Here is a 16,664-nt window from a genome sequence, read left to right as displayed (position 1 = left end):
TATAATCGTATTCTCGTAATAAGTTAAATTCAATTGAATAGCTGTTACTAACCAATTGGGCGAAACTTTGCAATACGGTGGAAATTAAAACTGTACGTGACGAAAAGTTCAGTTTGTATGTTTCAGTCACCCTGAAAACGTGCACTGAAAAAGTCACGAAACGTAGCGTAGCTAAAATAATAATAAAAAAATAATATTTACACAAGAAACTAATGGTAAAACACAGTTACAATAATCATTAATAATTTATTTAAAATAATCAATAATAATTCAGCGAGAAAAATTAAAAATTACTTAATTTAGACTTAATAATATTCTAAATACTTTAAATATCAGGAAACAGCAAGAGTTACACTAACCATAAGGAGGGAATGAAAATAATTGCAAATATACCAAATCGAGTACCAAACCTACACGCAACTCAAAATAAATTTGAGTGAATAAATACATTTGAGCCAAATTAAAAATACTGAATATCAGCAATCAACAAATTGAATATTTAATGATACGTTAAAGTAACAATGAGAACAAGGGGGCGCTGTTGACCTCTTTCCCCGAATATAATTGGCTAGGTGTGCCTCAGGCTTTATCGTTCACTTTTCAGTCATACTTATATTTTGCATATGCAAATGCCCGCGAGTTTGCCCATGTTAATTTGACACATAAAATTTGAAAACAAAATTTATGAACAATTCGAAACTCGAATCCGCAACCTCTTGCGTTCCGTGCGAGGGCTCTTCCAACTCAGCCAACCGTTCGAGTGACATATTTTTGTTGATAAATCTTGTATGCTTTGTTCAACTCTCAGGTTGTGGCTTCACTTACAGGATCTACTTTTCAGTTGATAACCTGCTCAACCCCAATATTTGCATATTAGGAAAATGACTTGAGATGTCGCTCTTGCAAATCTAAACAATAAAAACCCGTACGGGACGTTTTTCAAATTTTATTTGTGTAATAATCCTAGAAGTGAAGGTTATCAATTTAAAAACATAACAGAATTATTTAAACATGTGTCCACTTGTGAACGGGTGCTGCTTGTGGTGCCAGGTCGACCTGTTATAGTTGATAAATCACTGCATTTGTTGAATGCCATTATTATGTCAGTAATCACGACCTTCATGTTAACGAGGAACGAACTACCATGAATTATTTAATTTTTTTTTAATATATATAAAAAACGCGATCACTTTTCACCGTCGCTCTCTTTATAAATTATGAATATCTTGATGTTTTTATCATTTTATAGCAAAATGAAAAAAATGACGCCCATGTTGGAATATATATAGAAGAATAGAACTGCAAGGGTCAGGTAGTATACAAGTTTTAAAAATAGGTAAACATCCTAGCAATTTTTTGTAACACATTGCTGTTTAATATAATATGGCGTTAAAATCTATATTTCTTATAATATAATCAATTTTGAGCCTGTATTTAATATAGTTATTATTTATTTAGTCACGTCAGTTATTGCTGCGGCTGCTGCTTCTACTGCCGAAGACAGCAAACGTCGCAAATATATCGGTCTCAGTGAGTCTTACTCTATCCGTCTGCCGTTTGGTGTTGAGACTTATCTGGGCCCCAGAGGCGCGGAGAATGTACAAGATACTATCTTCTCGCCTCAATAGGGCTACTGGTAACCCAAGCGCTGGCAGCTATTTAGCTAGGATCAGCTAAATAGCTGCCAGCTATCCAATGAGGAAATGCTGCCAGTATTCTTGGTACGCTTGCCCATAGTGTAAAGTTATAAGATTCTAGTCTTACATTTTCAATTCCTATATAATTATGCTTAAATATTAATATATACTTTCTTGTTAAATAAATCTTTAAGGTGGTTATTTGCTTACCGAAATTAATAGTTCCTGATTGAGGGCAAAACTAATTCAATGCAGATGAAGTTACAACCGAAGCTAACTATCATGTTTAGTTTTGTAATTAATCAAATCAAACATACTCGACTGATTACAAAACTATTCCTCCATCTGAATAGAATTATCTTAAAATATATAAATCCAGTGATATAACTCCTAAACCAAGAAACGGATTTTAATGGGAATTACTTTAAAGAGTGCAGTTTAGTCCAACTTGAGAGATAGGATAGTTTTTATTTCAATCGATTTGAGGCCCATAATTATTTTAATTTAGAATATTTGTTTGTATGGACATATTTTCTATGAGAGAATTCATTGACACACGGCTTGACAGTTCTGCTGTGAAACAATTTCATTATAATAACAGGGGCATATTTTACGAAATTATCCTTTTTTTTATTTATGCAATAGGAGGACAAACGAGCGTACGGGTCACCTGTTGTTAAGTGATCACCGCCGCCCACAATCTCTTGCAACACCAGAGGAATCACAGGAGCGTGGCCTTTAAGGAAGGTGTACGCGCTTTTTTTTTGAAGGTACCCATGTCGTATCGTCCCTGAAATACCGCACAAGGAAGCTCATTCCACAGCTTTGTAGTACGTAGAAGAAAGCTCCTTGAAAACCGCACTGTGGAGGACCGCCACACATCCAGATGGTGAGGATGATATCCTAACTTGTGGCGTGTCGTGCGAAGGTGGAATTCGGCGGCAGGAATCAGGTTAAACAGCTCTTCGGAATACTCCCCGTGATAAATGCGGTAGAAGACAAACATTGAAGCGACGTCTCCACGTAACACCAAGTGATCCAGCCGTTCACAGTGCACTGTGTCCCCGACAATTCGAGCTGCTCTGCGTTGCACGCGGTCAAATGGATCGAGCTGATACTGGGGTGCGCTAGACCAGAGATGACAGCAATACTCCATGTGTGGCCGGACCTGCGCTTTGTAGAGCGCTAGTATGTGGGCCGGCTTGAAGTATTGCCGTGCTCTATTAATGACGCCCAGTTTCTTTGAAGCCAATTTAGCTTTGCCTTCCGATGACCACGAAATTAGCAATCGCTCGAGATTTCGAGACCCAGTATTCCGATACTAGGCGAGGCTTTGAGGGAAGTGTTGTCGAAGAGCGGTGATACGACAAATGGGTTTTTTTTAGTGGTAAACGCGCAAACTTGAGTCTTCTGGGGGTTAAATTGGACAAGGTTCAATTTTCCCCATTCCGCCACCTTCTCAAGTGAGGACTCGATAGAAGACACAAGTTTCTCCCGGCACTGGTCGACGATTTCCCGAGAGAGACCTGCATGGCCCGTGTATATGGCATCACCAGTGCTGTCGTATGCATAGCAATGAATGTTGGAGGTGTCCAACATATCATTGATATGCAGAAGAAACAGCGTGGGAGACAGCACACAGCCTTGGGACACAGAATTCACGGGCTTCGGGTTCGAGCGATATCCGTCGACAACGACCTGTATGCTACACCCAGTGAGGAAGCTGGAGGTCCACTTGCACAAGCTCTCGGGAAGCCCAAATGATGGAAGTTTGGAGAGGAGCGCCTTGTGCCATACACGATCAAAGGCCTTCGCTATATCCAGGCTAACTGCCAGGCCTTCCCCCTTGCTTTCAATAGCCGCAGCCCATCTTTGTGTTAGGTATACCAGAAGATCACCTGCCGACCGACCATGGCGAAACCCGTATTGTCGGTCGTTGATCAACTGGTGACCCTAGTATTTTATTTATTATGTACAGAAGAACTGCAAGGGTCAGGTAGTATACAATTTTTAAAAATAGGTAAATATCCTAGCAATTTTTTGTAACACTTTGCTGTTTAACATAATATGGCGTTTAAATCTATATTTCTTATAATATAATCAATTTTGAGCCTGCATACATCGACAAGCTTGACAAACGATGCGGGACTCGAACCTGCGACCTCCTCGGGCTCCATCCGAGCTCTCTACCACTGAGCCAACCGTTCGAGTGATCGTAAGTGTCGTTCATAAATCTTGGTATGTCTTGTTCAACTCTCAGGTTGTGGGTTCATCTACAGGATCTACTTTACAATTGATAACCTGCTCAACCCATATAATTGCATAGTTGGAAATTGACTTGAGATTTTTTTTGAATTTACAAATTTAAGTTCTATTTTTAATGCCAGAAGTGAGGGTTATCAGTTTAAAAATAATTAATTCATAAGTTTAAAAATTAACTTACCTATAACAGTTAAGTTGACACCAATATTTCTTGTTGGTGCCAACAAGAAGTCCACTCTACAATGGTACAGCGCCTGGTCGTCTCCTGTTAACGATGATATCAGCAATTTTGATGGTTGTTTTTCTATATCTGCTGACAATCTGCCGCTGATGTTGAATACTGCACTTGACCATTCTATGTTTATGCGAGCATCGAAGCTGTAACGAATAATTAACTTATAAATAAAGCAGGAAATGGGCAGGGCAGATAGCGCGACTGACAGATGCCCTTTGGGGCAGAAAAGTCCTCGAATGACGACCACGTACCGAAAGACGCAGTGTTGGTAGGCAAGTAGACAATATAATAATAATAATAATAATAATATTGACACACTTTTTACACAAATTATCTTGCCCCAAGTTAAGCATATAATATAGCCTGTGTTATGGGTTACAAGACAATGATATATTTAATACAATATACTTACTTAAACATACATAAATTCATATAAACATACATATAAACATACATAGATACATTTAAACATCCATGACTCGGAAACAAACATCCATATTCATCATATAAATGTTTGCACCTACCGGGTTTCGAACCCGGGACCTCAAGATGGACCGATGATCTGGTCAAGATCGCCGGAATAGGTTGGATGAGGGCAGCGCAGGACCGATCGTCGTAGAGATCTTTGGCGAAGGCAAAATAAGTTCCAGAAAGGCAATATGCTACAAACTACTGACTTATTCAATCTTTATGTGAAGTCGCAATAACTCTTCTCAACAATTTACACTACATTACAATATTTGAACCCTGAACGGGCATATTAATTAAGTCTTAAACAAAAATGACTCAGAAACAAAACTTCATCATTAATTTTGTAAAGAATCAGTTCCACAGTTTTCGGACTGAACTTACCAAGGTCTGATTGAGTAAAACTTTTAAGTGCTTCTCCTAAATTCCACTGAATCCATTAAAGTAAGTTGTAGAAGAGTTCGCGGTTCAAGGTAATAATGGGTTTTAATTTAATATAATAGTTATTTATGCAATTGTTGTGTAATAAGCGGTATTACTTGTTATTTACCAGTAGGAGGCTCCTTTAAACAGGATGCCGACTAGATTATGGGTACCACAACGGTGCTTATTTCTGCCGTGAAGCAGTAATGTATAAGCATTACTGTGTTTCGGTCTGAAGGGCGCGTAAAATTAGTGGGAAAATGAGACTTAACATCTTATGTCTCAAGGTGACGGGCGTAGTTGTAGTGCCATTCAGAATTTTTGGAGTTTTTCAAGAATCCTGAGCATTTTAATGGGCAGGGCGTATCAATTACCATTAGCTGAACGTCCTGCTCGTTTCGTCCCTTATTTTCATAAAAAAAATTAAAATACGAATGGGGGTAATTACACGAGGCGAAGCCGAGTGTGATTATAGTATCACATGAGTGTTTTAATACCTAATTATCAACAGTTGCATACAAGACTTTATGAATATGAATTCTCTATAAAATATTCTGAAACAGTTAGCTTACTGTTAACATTAAAAAAGCCAGTCCTACTATGTACTTCTACAACTACAACATCTAAAATATCATACAAAGGAGTGGCATTATGAAAACGGATGATATAATGTTGTACTGAATTTCATTACAACACTCGTTTGGATGACGTAATGGTTATTAGGACGTTGGGTGTTTTAATGTTGGCAATAAGCTAATTGTTTTAGGATATTTAATAGAGGGTTTAAAGCATGGGTATAGAGAAATGTATTTTTAAATAGATAAACGTACACGGGCTGATGTTATAATATCTCAGAGGATTTAGAAAGAAAACATCTTGGAGAGGGGCCAATGACAGAATGAGATGAATAGAAAAATAGGACAGGGCTCTTCAACGATTCTAAGTCCCTCGTCGTATTGTCAAAGGAAGGACGAAAGCCGTGTAGATTTCCAAATACTCGTAAGCATAAAATGGCATTCAATTTCTTAAAATAGATTACTTTAGAATTTATTTGGATGTCAACTAACAAAGCGCTATCACGACTTCAAAAACAAATAGCGTTCAGTACTTTTTTTGCGTTAAAAATACAATTTATATTAAAAAATAATAAAAATCATAATCTACAAATAAGACCCTTATATATTATGATCATTAGAGGTTTTGACAAAACAATTTATTTATAAGTAACGCCTGAATAGGTTGGGGTTTTAATACAAAAGTGAGCATTAATCCTCAAAGCTATTTTGGATCTTACGATGCCTACAAGAATTAGTAATAAGTAATTCTTTATTTATATTCTGGTAACAAAGAACATAACTAACAGAGTAAAATGATGATGATCATTATTAAGGTCAAAAATGACGTACAATAAACAACTAGGCTCACAATCACGCTAAAAAGTGTTTAAAACAAAACTGCCTACGCGTCTATTAGGCAGAGTTTTCGTTCAGTTATGTTTAGACCGCGCTTTGAAGACAACGCCACGCAATGACAAAGTGTTCAGTGAAAAACTGTCCAAATAACAGCATATCTAAACTTAAAAAGGATGGTAAGTATTTCACGTAAGTACCCCTATAAATGAATTTAATTTCATTAATTTTGCTAAATAAACAGAATACATGTTCAACGAAAGGTGTGAAAGAGACGCCTGTTATCTTTTTCGCACATTTCGCACCATAATAAATGATCTTGTTATGAGCGTATACAATAAATAGACTTTGGGCATCACTGCTACGGAATAAGGTGTTTATTTAAATGAATGTTTAAAAGTTATCTGTATTAGTCAATGTATACGTATATACAACACCACTCGGACATTTTTGACGACCTTTTAATAGGCGATTGGGAGTCTAGTTGTTTTTTTTATGAAAATAAGGGACGAGACGAGCAGGACGTTCTGCGTATTGTAATTATGCAATGCAGTGCCGCACAGGATTATTGAAAAACCCAAAAATTCTGAGCGGCACTACAACTGCGCTCGTCACCTTGAGACATAAGTTGTCAAGTCTGATTTGAACAGTAATTTTACTAGCTAGGGCGCCCTTCAGACCTAAACACAGATTTGCTTACACATTACTGCTTCACGACAGAAAAAGACGCCATTGTGGTACCCATAATTTAGCCGGCATCCTGTGCAAAGGAGCCTCCCACTGGTAAAGTTTACAGCAAGTGAATGAGACACAATAATATTGTCATAAATGGACAATGAACAGGCCTACTCCCACAACATTCTAAATACACGGATTAGAAAAAATGCTTACCTGTATATAGGTACGTCATCCTTGTACCACACAAGCAGCATCAGCTCATCGTGGACAGATTCTGGTATGGTGTCACAAGGTAGTTCGGCATTCCCGCCTTCTAACGCGGTTTGCAATGATACCGGTCCTGAAAAGAAGAATTTAAGGATTTTGTCTTATTCGAGGCATAAGAGCAAACCGATTACAAGATTGTTTATTCCTTTGATATAGTCAGAAGACTCAAAGGAGCGGTGGTTGTCTTTTAGTTCGGTGTACGCACTTCTTTCACTTGATACACCATGTTCACAAGAGTGCACTAAACTCTGGAGCAACACTCCGGGCTTAACCCATTCCAAAACCCTAATCCAAGCCTTCAACAAGAAGGCTGCGTATGAGGCACTAGGGCTAAGTAGAGAAAACTTACGCATTCTAACCAGGACACTAACGGGGCACTTCAGATTAAACAAACACCTTTCAATCTTTGGTCTCAGAGATTGCAGAGCGTGTAGATTTTGTAATAGTGCAGATGAAACCCCGTTACACATCCTCTCTGAATGTGGTCTTTTGATGCGTAAGCGTACGTTCTCTTTGGGAAGTCCAATTCTTCAACCACTTTAGATCTGTAAGCTCACTGCAAAAGATATAATAAGATTCATGAAAAGAATCAATCTTAGCAGTGAGTTATTTAACAGTGGCTATCACAATAGATCACATTGGTCGCAGTGAAACAGGGCTGCACTAAACTGAACCAAAGCCACTTTAAAAACCATAACCATAACTATGCACTTCTTTCGTTGACGTATCGACCCACGCGGAAAATTTCGTAGTTTGGATGTACGTGAAAGACAGTTCGTTGAGAACCACAGCAAAGTATGGTATTTATGGGTTAACAATAACTACACTACATTTGTAGAAAGAACAATATTGTAAAAAATTTGCAACGATGGCTTTGAAAATTAATTATTAAATAACGAACACGGCTGAACGGGCTTGAACCCTTTGCCTATCCTAATAATGGACGAAGAAACAAAAAATAAAAATAACGAATGTCGCAAAACTCAGAAAATTTTAGGAACCAACTTAACCCTGTTACATTTGTGTTACAGTGATGCGCGCGCATAAGGACGCGTTTACGAATCCGACAAAAATAAGATATTTTTCGGTAGAGTTTGTGATGAAATGAAACTATATCTAACAAAACTAAAAATTACCACAAATAGATTACTTCTTTATCTCCAATTAGCGGGAAATATTTGCTTTAAAGTTTTGATATTTTATATCGTAAACACGATTATCCGTTACCTCTTCACACAAAATTGACGAAATGGGGCTTCATTCAGGATCAGTTTTCTGTTACTACTTACATAATTTTGTCATTTAAAAATTACGTAAGGAAAGCAGATATAATATTTTCAAAAACACGGGAAATAAATTAATGAATATGTTATAAATAATATCAGAAAAAAATTAAAATGAATCGTCTAAAATTCATATATTTTTCTGATAAGCATGAGCTTTAAAATGTGGTATTAAGGGTTATTTTTTTGTCGCTCCGTACTCATTGCACTGAGAGATCTATCGAAACAACGTCAGTCCGCGCTCGGCCGCCGTCGTGGGTAGACACTGTGTCGGTTGTAAGTAGCAGCTCGTACTCGGAAAGATCGCTGTACGAACATGAATATTTTTTATTAGCTTTACAATACTGTCTTTGATACTTTACATATTTTGTACGCAGTCAGATTTTCAAAAATTATGTTTCTGTATTTTAGTATCTTGAAGAATTAGTGATAAATAAATCACTAATACTAATCATCTCTAAATATAAGGTCTATATTAAATCGAAATCCAAGATGGCACCTATGAATTTTACCAACTTCTCTTCATGGGTATCATTTTCATGGTTTTCGGGGTCAACAATAACGAATATTGGATCAAAATCGAAATCCAAGATGGCGCCCATGAATTTTACCAACTTCTCTTCATGGGTGTCATTTTCATGCTTTTCGGGGTCAACAATAACGAATATTGAGTCAAAATCAAAATCCAACATGGTGCCTATGAAATTCACTAACTTCTCTTCATGGGTGTCATTTTCATGGTTTTCGGGGTCAACAATAACGAATTTCGGGTTAAAATCAAATTTCAAGATGGCGCCTATGAAATTCACCAACTTCTCATCATGGGTCAAGATGGCGCCTATGAAATCTACAAAATTTTCTTCATGGGTTTCTTTTACATCGCCAAAATTAGAATTCATTCATAAATTTAAATTATATTATAAAAGGCCTGTCTAACTATATCCCACATGCTAAATTAATTCTTCATTCCCTAAAAATATAGAAATATTTACGTTCCGACTTTTCACCCACAATATTTACAAAACACATTCCGTTACCAATCTAATTAAAAAATCTCAAAATTTGATTTTGAAAGACCTATCTAATGATACCTATATATTACATAAATGTAACGTATATCTTGTTTAATCCCGCATTATTTTCAAAATACCAAAGGAAATGTCATGTATCAAACCTGAATCTAACTTTCAAAGACCTATCCAACGATACCCCACAAGATATATGTCTCCAGTATTTTTTTTAAACTCCACTTTTAGGGGAGGTGCCCTCAGGGGGGAAGCTACGTCCAAAGCACCAGACAACACAAAAAATGGCGTGCGTACAAAGTACACATGTCAGAAGTGAAGCTTAATTGTGAAAACCAATTTTTAAATCTTGTTTATATTAATAATTATCCTAATCTGTTCTCTAAACCAATTGATTTTTGTCAATATTAGAAATCATTAGATGTTTTACGAATTATTATTACTCATTAAACCTGCACTATACAAAGCTAGCAGGGAAGATGTTCTACATACTCGCGGCCGCGCGCTAAACCTGCATGATACAACGCTAGTAGTGACGTTGTTTTACTTCATAGCGGTACCGTCTGCTTCATGCTACATTCGAATTTTCTCACTCTATCTCAATCTCCCTTCCCTCTTCTTGGATAAAAACGTCCTTCATTTTCGTGACACTTTATTCCGTTTCATCCGTAAAAATTTTACCCTCATGCGGGCAAACAAGTTTCACTTCAAAACTGATCCCAAAATCGTTCTCTACACCCTCGATAACCTCGGATACGATACCATATTTCTGAAATCATAATTTTTCGCGGCAGCCATCTTGGATTTAAAAAAAACTGCGTTTACTGTACGCGACGTTATGCGACAGAATCGCCATCTAAAGTTCTTATATTTAACTACTAAACGAATACATCAAACAATTATCAAAAATACATAGGTATTAAAAAAAACTAAATTCAAACTTGCTAAAGTATCAAATTCATTTGATTCCCGCAATTAACTTTAAGTTCGTGTATGTTTTGAGCGGTGTCAGTGTAGTGATACCTCTCTGTTTTGAGAACGCGTCCTTAAAATTTCACTCTCATAATTTTTTCATGACGCGCCTAAAGAAGTATAACTTCAAAAGAAGTTAAAAAATAACATGTTTAAAAAAGTAGACAGTATTTTTTTTAATTGCTCGAGCTCACTCTGGTTCATTATAAAGTCAAGAAAGATCGTATTATTGTTATTAATCAGTGGACTCTATGTTACTATTGATAAAAACTTACCACATTTTAAGAAGTGACAAGGCGCTTGTCGCTTTGTGACATTGTATGTAAGTCTTCTGAGGCTCAGATCTACAGAGCGTACTTAGATTAGTCACACTAATGTAGAGAGATAAGTCGAAGACCATATTATAAGCATCGCTTTGAGTGTGAGGAAAGCTTAAACTTATGGTGGACACCATGGTGGTCATGACAACTGTTGTTCGACATTACAGGCACCGATATCACTGATCTCTACTATATACCACTGAACCACAGTAGACAATATGGATTGGCGGTTGTTAAAGTGCTTTTGGGCCTGTTTGATATACTCCAGTTTGGCGCTGTTGGCCATGTAGCGAGAGTCTGCAGTACTAAAACTAGTGATGACAACTTCAGGAAACATCGATAGATGGTGGGGAACTATCTACAAAAAAAATTGTGTACTTTATTTCGTTGATTCTTGAAGTATAAATAACACGGAAAACGAAAGATATTAATTCAAAATGCAAAAATACTATAGAGTATTGTACGTTCCTTCCCAGCCATTTGTATTATACGTCAAAATTAGTTGGACGCTTGCGAGTGGCGCTTCAAATAGACACAAAAAATTTGCTGTCAAACATATGGAACAGACTGTCCAGTGGTATATATACAGGTCAGTGACCGTTGTAGTTAGTTGTTATCTGTTATGAACGTCACCCATAGCTGTCACGCATCTAAAAATGCGTTCTGTTTCTCAAACCAAAAAGACCGCAAAGTCAATATTGGCACCCTTAACACAAATAATCTTGCCCCAAACTAGGCAAAGCCTGGGTACAAGACATATATTTAATACAATATATTTACTTAAACATACAAAAATACATACCAATGACTCGGAAACAAATATCCATATTCATCATAAACAATATATTATATTTTTAAAGTGATAACCCTTATTTCTAGGATTAATACACAAATAAAATTTGAAAAACAAAATTTTATGAACGATGCGGGACTCGAACCTACGACCTCCGGCGTTCCTATTTTAAAAAAAAATGTTTTTCAAATTTTATTTGTGTATTAACCCTAGAAGTGAGGGTTATCACTTTAAAAATATAACATATTGTTTAGATTTACAAGAGCGACATCTCAAGTCAATTTCCTAATATGCAAATATGGGGTTGAGCAGGTTATCAACTGTAAAGTAGATCCTGTAGATGAAGCCACAACTTGAGTGTTGAACAAAGCAAACAGAATTTTGTAACGAGGCGGTACTCGAACGGTTGGCTCAGTTGGTTAGGGCACCGGCACGGAACGCCGGAGATCGTGGGTTCGAGTCCCACATCGTTCAAAAAATTTTGTTTTTCAAATTTTATTTGTGCATATTCATCGTTTAAATATTCGCACCTACCGAAAATCGAACCCAGGACCTCAGCTCAGTAGGCAGGGTCACTAACCACTGAGTCGTCATAATATATATTTATATAGGTGGAGATAGTTGATATTTTAATTTCTAGTGTATTAAGATACTCACCATCTGTTCCAGGTATAAAAGTGCCAACAGACGATAATATCATGAAGGTTGTAAGCGCCACACAGACGCGCATTCTACGGGCCATCCATGCCTCAATACTGGTCTGTCATTGGTTTGATACTTTGTCCATTGTATTGAACCACCGCTATATAGTGATTGAGTGGCTCTGTTACAAATACATTAGCATGTTTACCTGAAACAATAAAATATTAATTAAAATAAAAAATCTTTCGAATTTTCTTTACTTTAACTATTACTTTAACTTTAAAGCTATTGTTAATAATAATTAGCTTAATAGCGACCTGTCAAAATTTTTAAATCAATATTCGTTATTGACTTGATATTTCACTTAATCTTTGATATGCCAAGGAATACAATGCCACCCATTCAGTCTATGTTAAAATCATCGTTACTGTTAACGTAAAATTTGACTTAAACATTAACTATAACAATATATGATGCAACCTAATTCAAACATTTTAATAATTACTGCATTGTCAAGCTCTACAGAATACTATATTGACTACATCAAATGTACTTTACAAGCACCCCTTAAGGCGACACTAAATGCCAGCGACCTTGAGTGATATGAGTTCACGGCTGCCGGCCCACCATCTATGTAACAAAGCCAATATTTTCAAAATTCTTGCGTGGAAAACAGTTTATATGCTTACAATCCTCGTTATTCACTACTAATCTGAATAAATGAACCTACACAAAAAAGTACAAGCTATAAGAATAACTTTTCTGAGAGAAGTACCAAAAAAATGCGTCACGCCATGCCTTGTTTAACTTCAAAGAAAAGTGGTAGTTCAAAGAGGCTCGGCAGTGTTAACTATAACCAACAGCAAGCATTAGCAACCTACAAATAAGACTTAAGGATATGTGTAACAGGATTAAGTAGTGTTCATAGCTCGAAATGCTATACTTTCACCACAAAATTTAACTAAAAATACCATGTTTGCGTGTTTTCTGCTTACTCTTCGCCTTAAGGAAGGTGTACACGCTATTTCTAAAGCTACGAATATCGTATCATCCTGGAAACATCGCGCTAGCAAGCACATTTCAAACATATTGTTTGGTTGTACGTGGAACAAAGTTACTTGAATTCCGCAAAGCCACACATCCAGATGGTGAAAATGATATCCAAGTTTATAGCATGTCGTGCAAAGGTGGAAACTGGCGGCAGGAATCGAATCAATAGCTCTTTAGAATATCACTCTCTAGAAAAAACACAGTAAAACATCTTTACGTAAATCCAAGTTATCTAGCTGCTTACAGAGCTTTGAATTTTCAACAATTCAAGCAGCTTTTAGTTGGACGCGCTCAAATAATTCGAGCTTTACCAGTGGGAGGCTCCTTTGCCGGCTAGATTATGGGTACCAAAACGGCGCCTATTTCAGCCTTGAAGCAATGTGTGTGTGTTTCAGTCTGAAAGGCGCCGTAACTAGTGAAATCACTAGGCAAATTAGACTTAACATCTTATGTTAAGTTAGGCAGGTAGGTACCTACTGCATTGAAATGGGCAGGGCGTATCAACTACAATAAGCTGAATGTTCTGCTCGTCTCGTCCCTTATCATAAAAAAAAAACTGAACTCATTACAAATGCATAAATTTTAAATTTTACATTTTCAATGTAGTCTTTTAGCTGTGTAAAATGTTCCTAGAATCAATATCAGGCAGGTTTTGAATTTAACAACTCAATGAGTAACAATTGTAATATTTGATTTTCTCACAAATTAAATTTAATAACTGCTTAGAGATCCTTGAGTCAGACGAATGGTATTGCGGTTTGTAATTTAAGATAATTGTGAGATCTGTTTTGATTGAGCTACATTTTTTACATGACACATAATGTTGTGTATTTTGACATTGCTAGACAACCGTGGAAAATACTAAACTATGTAGATTTTAAATAGCTGATTGAAAAGGATCGTGTGGTTTTATGAAACCACGGTAAAGGTGAAACTTTTTTTCACATTATAGGCATTTAACTAAAAAATTTTGTAATAATATTCCATTAAGGGTATAAAAATCGCTTTCACAATCTTAATTATATACTTGGAAAATTGGAATGATATTGGGAAATAAGAAAAACAAACAAAATAGCGTGGAGCACTGGCACAAATGAGTCTATACACTACACGGTTAGCTGCTGCGAACTATAGGCGCCTCCCGACTGTCACGCGACATGCAACACACAGACGAAAAAGTTTTAGACGGAGTAATAAAAGTTTAACTTTAAAAAAACGTTGGCGTGAGTGAGATGTGGCAATACCGTAAACTGAGCTATGCAATAGCTTCCAAAACTTCTCGAAGACATGAACATATTGTATTAATTGTGACAATAATCACGACTATCATGTTCACGAAGCATCCTTACACAAACAATTAGTTCAAGCTCTAAAGGTTGATGCATCCAGTATACGATAACCTATATTTAAACAGTTATTTATTACTTTTTGTGAAATAATTTATATTACTTAAACACGATTCATATATTGGATGCAGCTTACAAACTAATTTGTTACGTATATTACAGCCATTGTAAGATACTTCTATTTGATTGAAAAGAGTGAGTTTCTCATAAGTTTTTCTCACGAGCTCCCCTTTTTACGGACATATGGTAAATTCAGTAATTTAAAAGAAATATTTGTAGTGACGATTCAAAAGTGCTTAGTTTAAGCCTAATTCAATAAAGTTTATTTGACGTGAAGTCTTGTACGTTGCTTTTATATCTCGAGAACGAATGGATCGATCTTGATGAAAATTTGTATTGTAAGATCATATGATAAAGGATAGGATAAAATATGATAATTATATTCATCCCGTGACATTGTCTGCATTGCACAGTGATAGCTAATCTTGCGATTTAGCGTGAAATCTGCCATAGTGCCATCCACTTCATCATCATCATATCAGCTGAAAGACTTCTACTGCAAAGGCCTCTTCTACTAGAACTCCTCTTCTTCTAGAACGTAGGCCCAAACATCTTTACGATGATCAGTCCTGCGGTACTCTCATCTAACCTATTCCAGCGATCTTTACCACATCATCGGTCCATCTGGTGTGGGGGGTACTAAGTACCAACACTGCGTCTTCCGATGCGTGGTCGCCATTCGAGGACTTTTCTGCCCCAACGGCCATCTGTCCGTCGAACTATGTGCCCTGCCATGTGAAGTATTTGTATTTCGCCCTAAATGTCCAATTTATCGCTCAGATGTTGAATGGCTCTCTGAATGAAATGCATCTCTAATTACACCCGTAAGGATTATTCTCGAATGATTTCGAAAAGTGTCAAAATAAACAAATACAAAGAAAAACAAATTGTTTAGAAAACAACTAGGATGTCAAGGTCGAAATTCCTTTAAATTCTCGCGAACATTCATCGTTCATCATTTGGGCTATGTCAGTGACTTTGGTTCTCCTACGGATCTCCTCATTTCTCGTTCGATCTCGCAGGGAAGCTCCGAGCATAGTCCTCTCCATTGATCCTCTCCTATGAGCGGCCACGAGCTTTCTCATTAGGCCATTCTCTTATCCTGATCAAAAAGTCGCTCAGTGTTTAGGCTGCTCCCCTTAAAATGTGTCCAAAGAGAACGAGTTTACGATATTGTACTGGAGCAGAATGACGCTCTTTGCTTCCGGGTTGCCTTCTGGGAATACTTACACAAAACTTTCGTCACGTATTTTCGACACGCTTACCCTAAAGTTTCTACACATAAAATGCAAATTTGATGATAAATTAGGCGTTCGATCAAAGAAATAAAACTTTATGACATGTTTTACTATAGTTTGTGGTATTTTACCAATTACCCATACGATCGACCAATTAGCGGCATTTCTGAATGTTGATTTAAGACTAATGGATTCAATCAAGTTTGAATATTCAGATAAGATAAAGCAATTTGGGTCAACATATATCTTTGTTGGATAGAAATTGAGTTCGATGAAACTTAATTGAAGATATATTGTTTAGGTGGAGATTAATATGGAGTGAAGATTTAATCCCTAATATGATTTCATTTTACTTCTTTCTTCAGAAGTTGGCGATTTTGACTCCAAAAAAGACTCAGGAACCAGTGTATCACAATCTATAATGATGAATCTATTTTGATCATCATTGTTTTGTGGCAGGTGTAAATATATTACTTTTACGTGACTTATGTTTCTTTAATTTAGGTACGCAGTATTTATTTAATTTAATATATAAGGAGTTATGTTAAGGACCACA

General features: G+C 36.5%; 1 protein-coding gene across 3 annotated transcripts in view; it reads right to left on the bottom strand.

The window, feature by feature from the left end:
- LOC126970239 (hemicentin-1-like) overlaps positions 1-16,664 on the bottom strand; it is a 138,357-nt gene that overhangs the window by 28,799 nt on the left and 92,894 nt on the right. For all 3 annotated transcript variants that reach the window (XM_050816046.1, XM_050816048.1, XM_050816047.1), the window contains exons 3-5: positions 12,430-12,622; positions 7,326-7,452; positions 4,081-4,277 (exon numbers count right to left, since the gene is read on the bottom strand). In XM_050816046.1, coding sequence (XP_050672003.1) covers positions 4,081-4,277; positions 7,326-7,452; positions 12,430-12,514 — 409 coding nt within the window. In that variant the 5' untranslated portion in view covers positions 12,515-12,622. The remainder of the gene's footprint in view (positions 1-4,080; positions 4,278-7,325; positions 7,453-12,429; positions 12,623-16,664) is intronic.

Source organism: Leptidea sinapis, chromosome 20 (genome assembly GCF_905404315.1).
Source record: "Leptidea sinapis chromosome 20, ilLepSina1.1, whole genome shotgun sequence".
NCBI classification, from domain to species: Eukaryota; Metazoa; Arthropoda; class Insecta; order Lepidoptera; family Pieridae; genus Leptidea; species Leptidea sinapis.
This window is presented reverse-complemented; position numbering and strand designations above follow the sequence as displayed.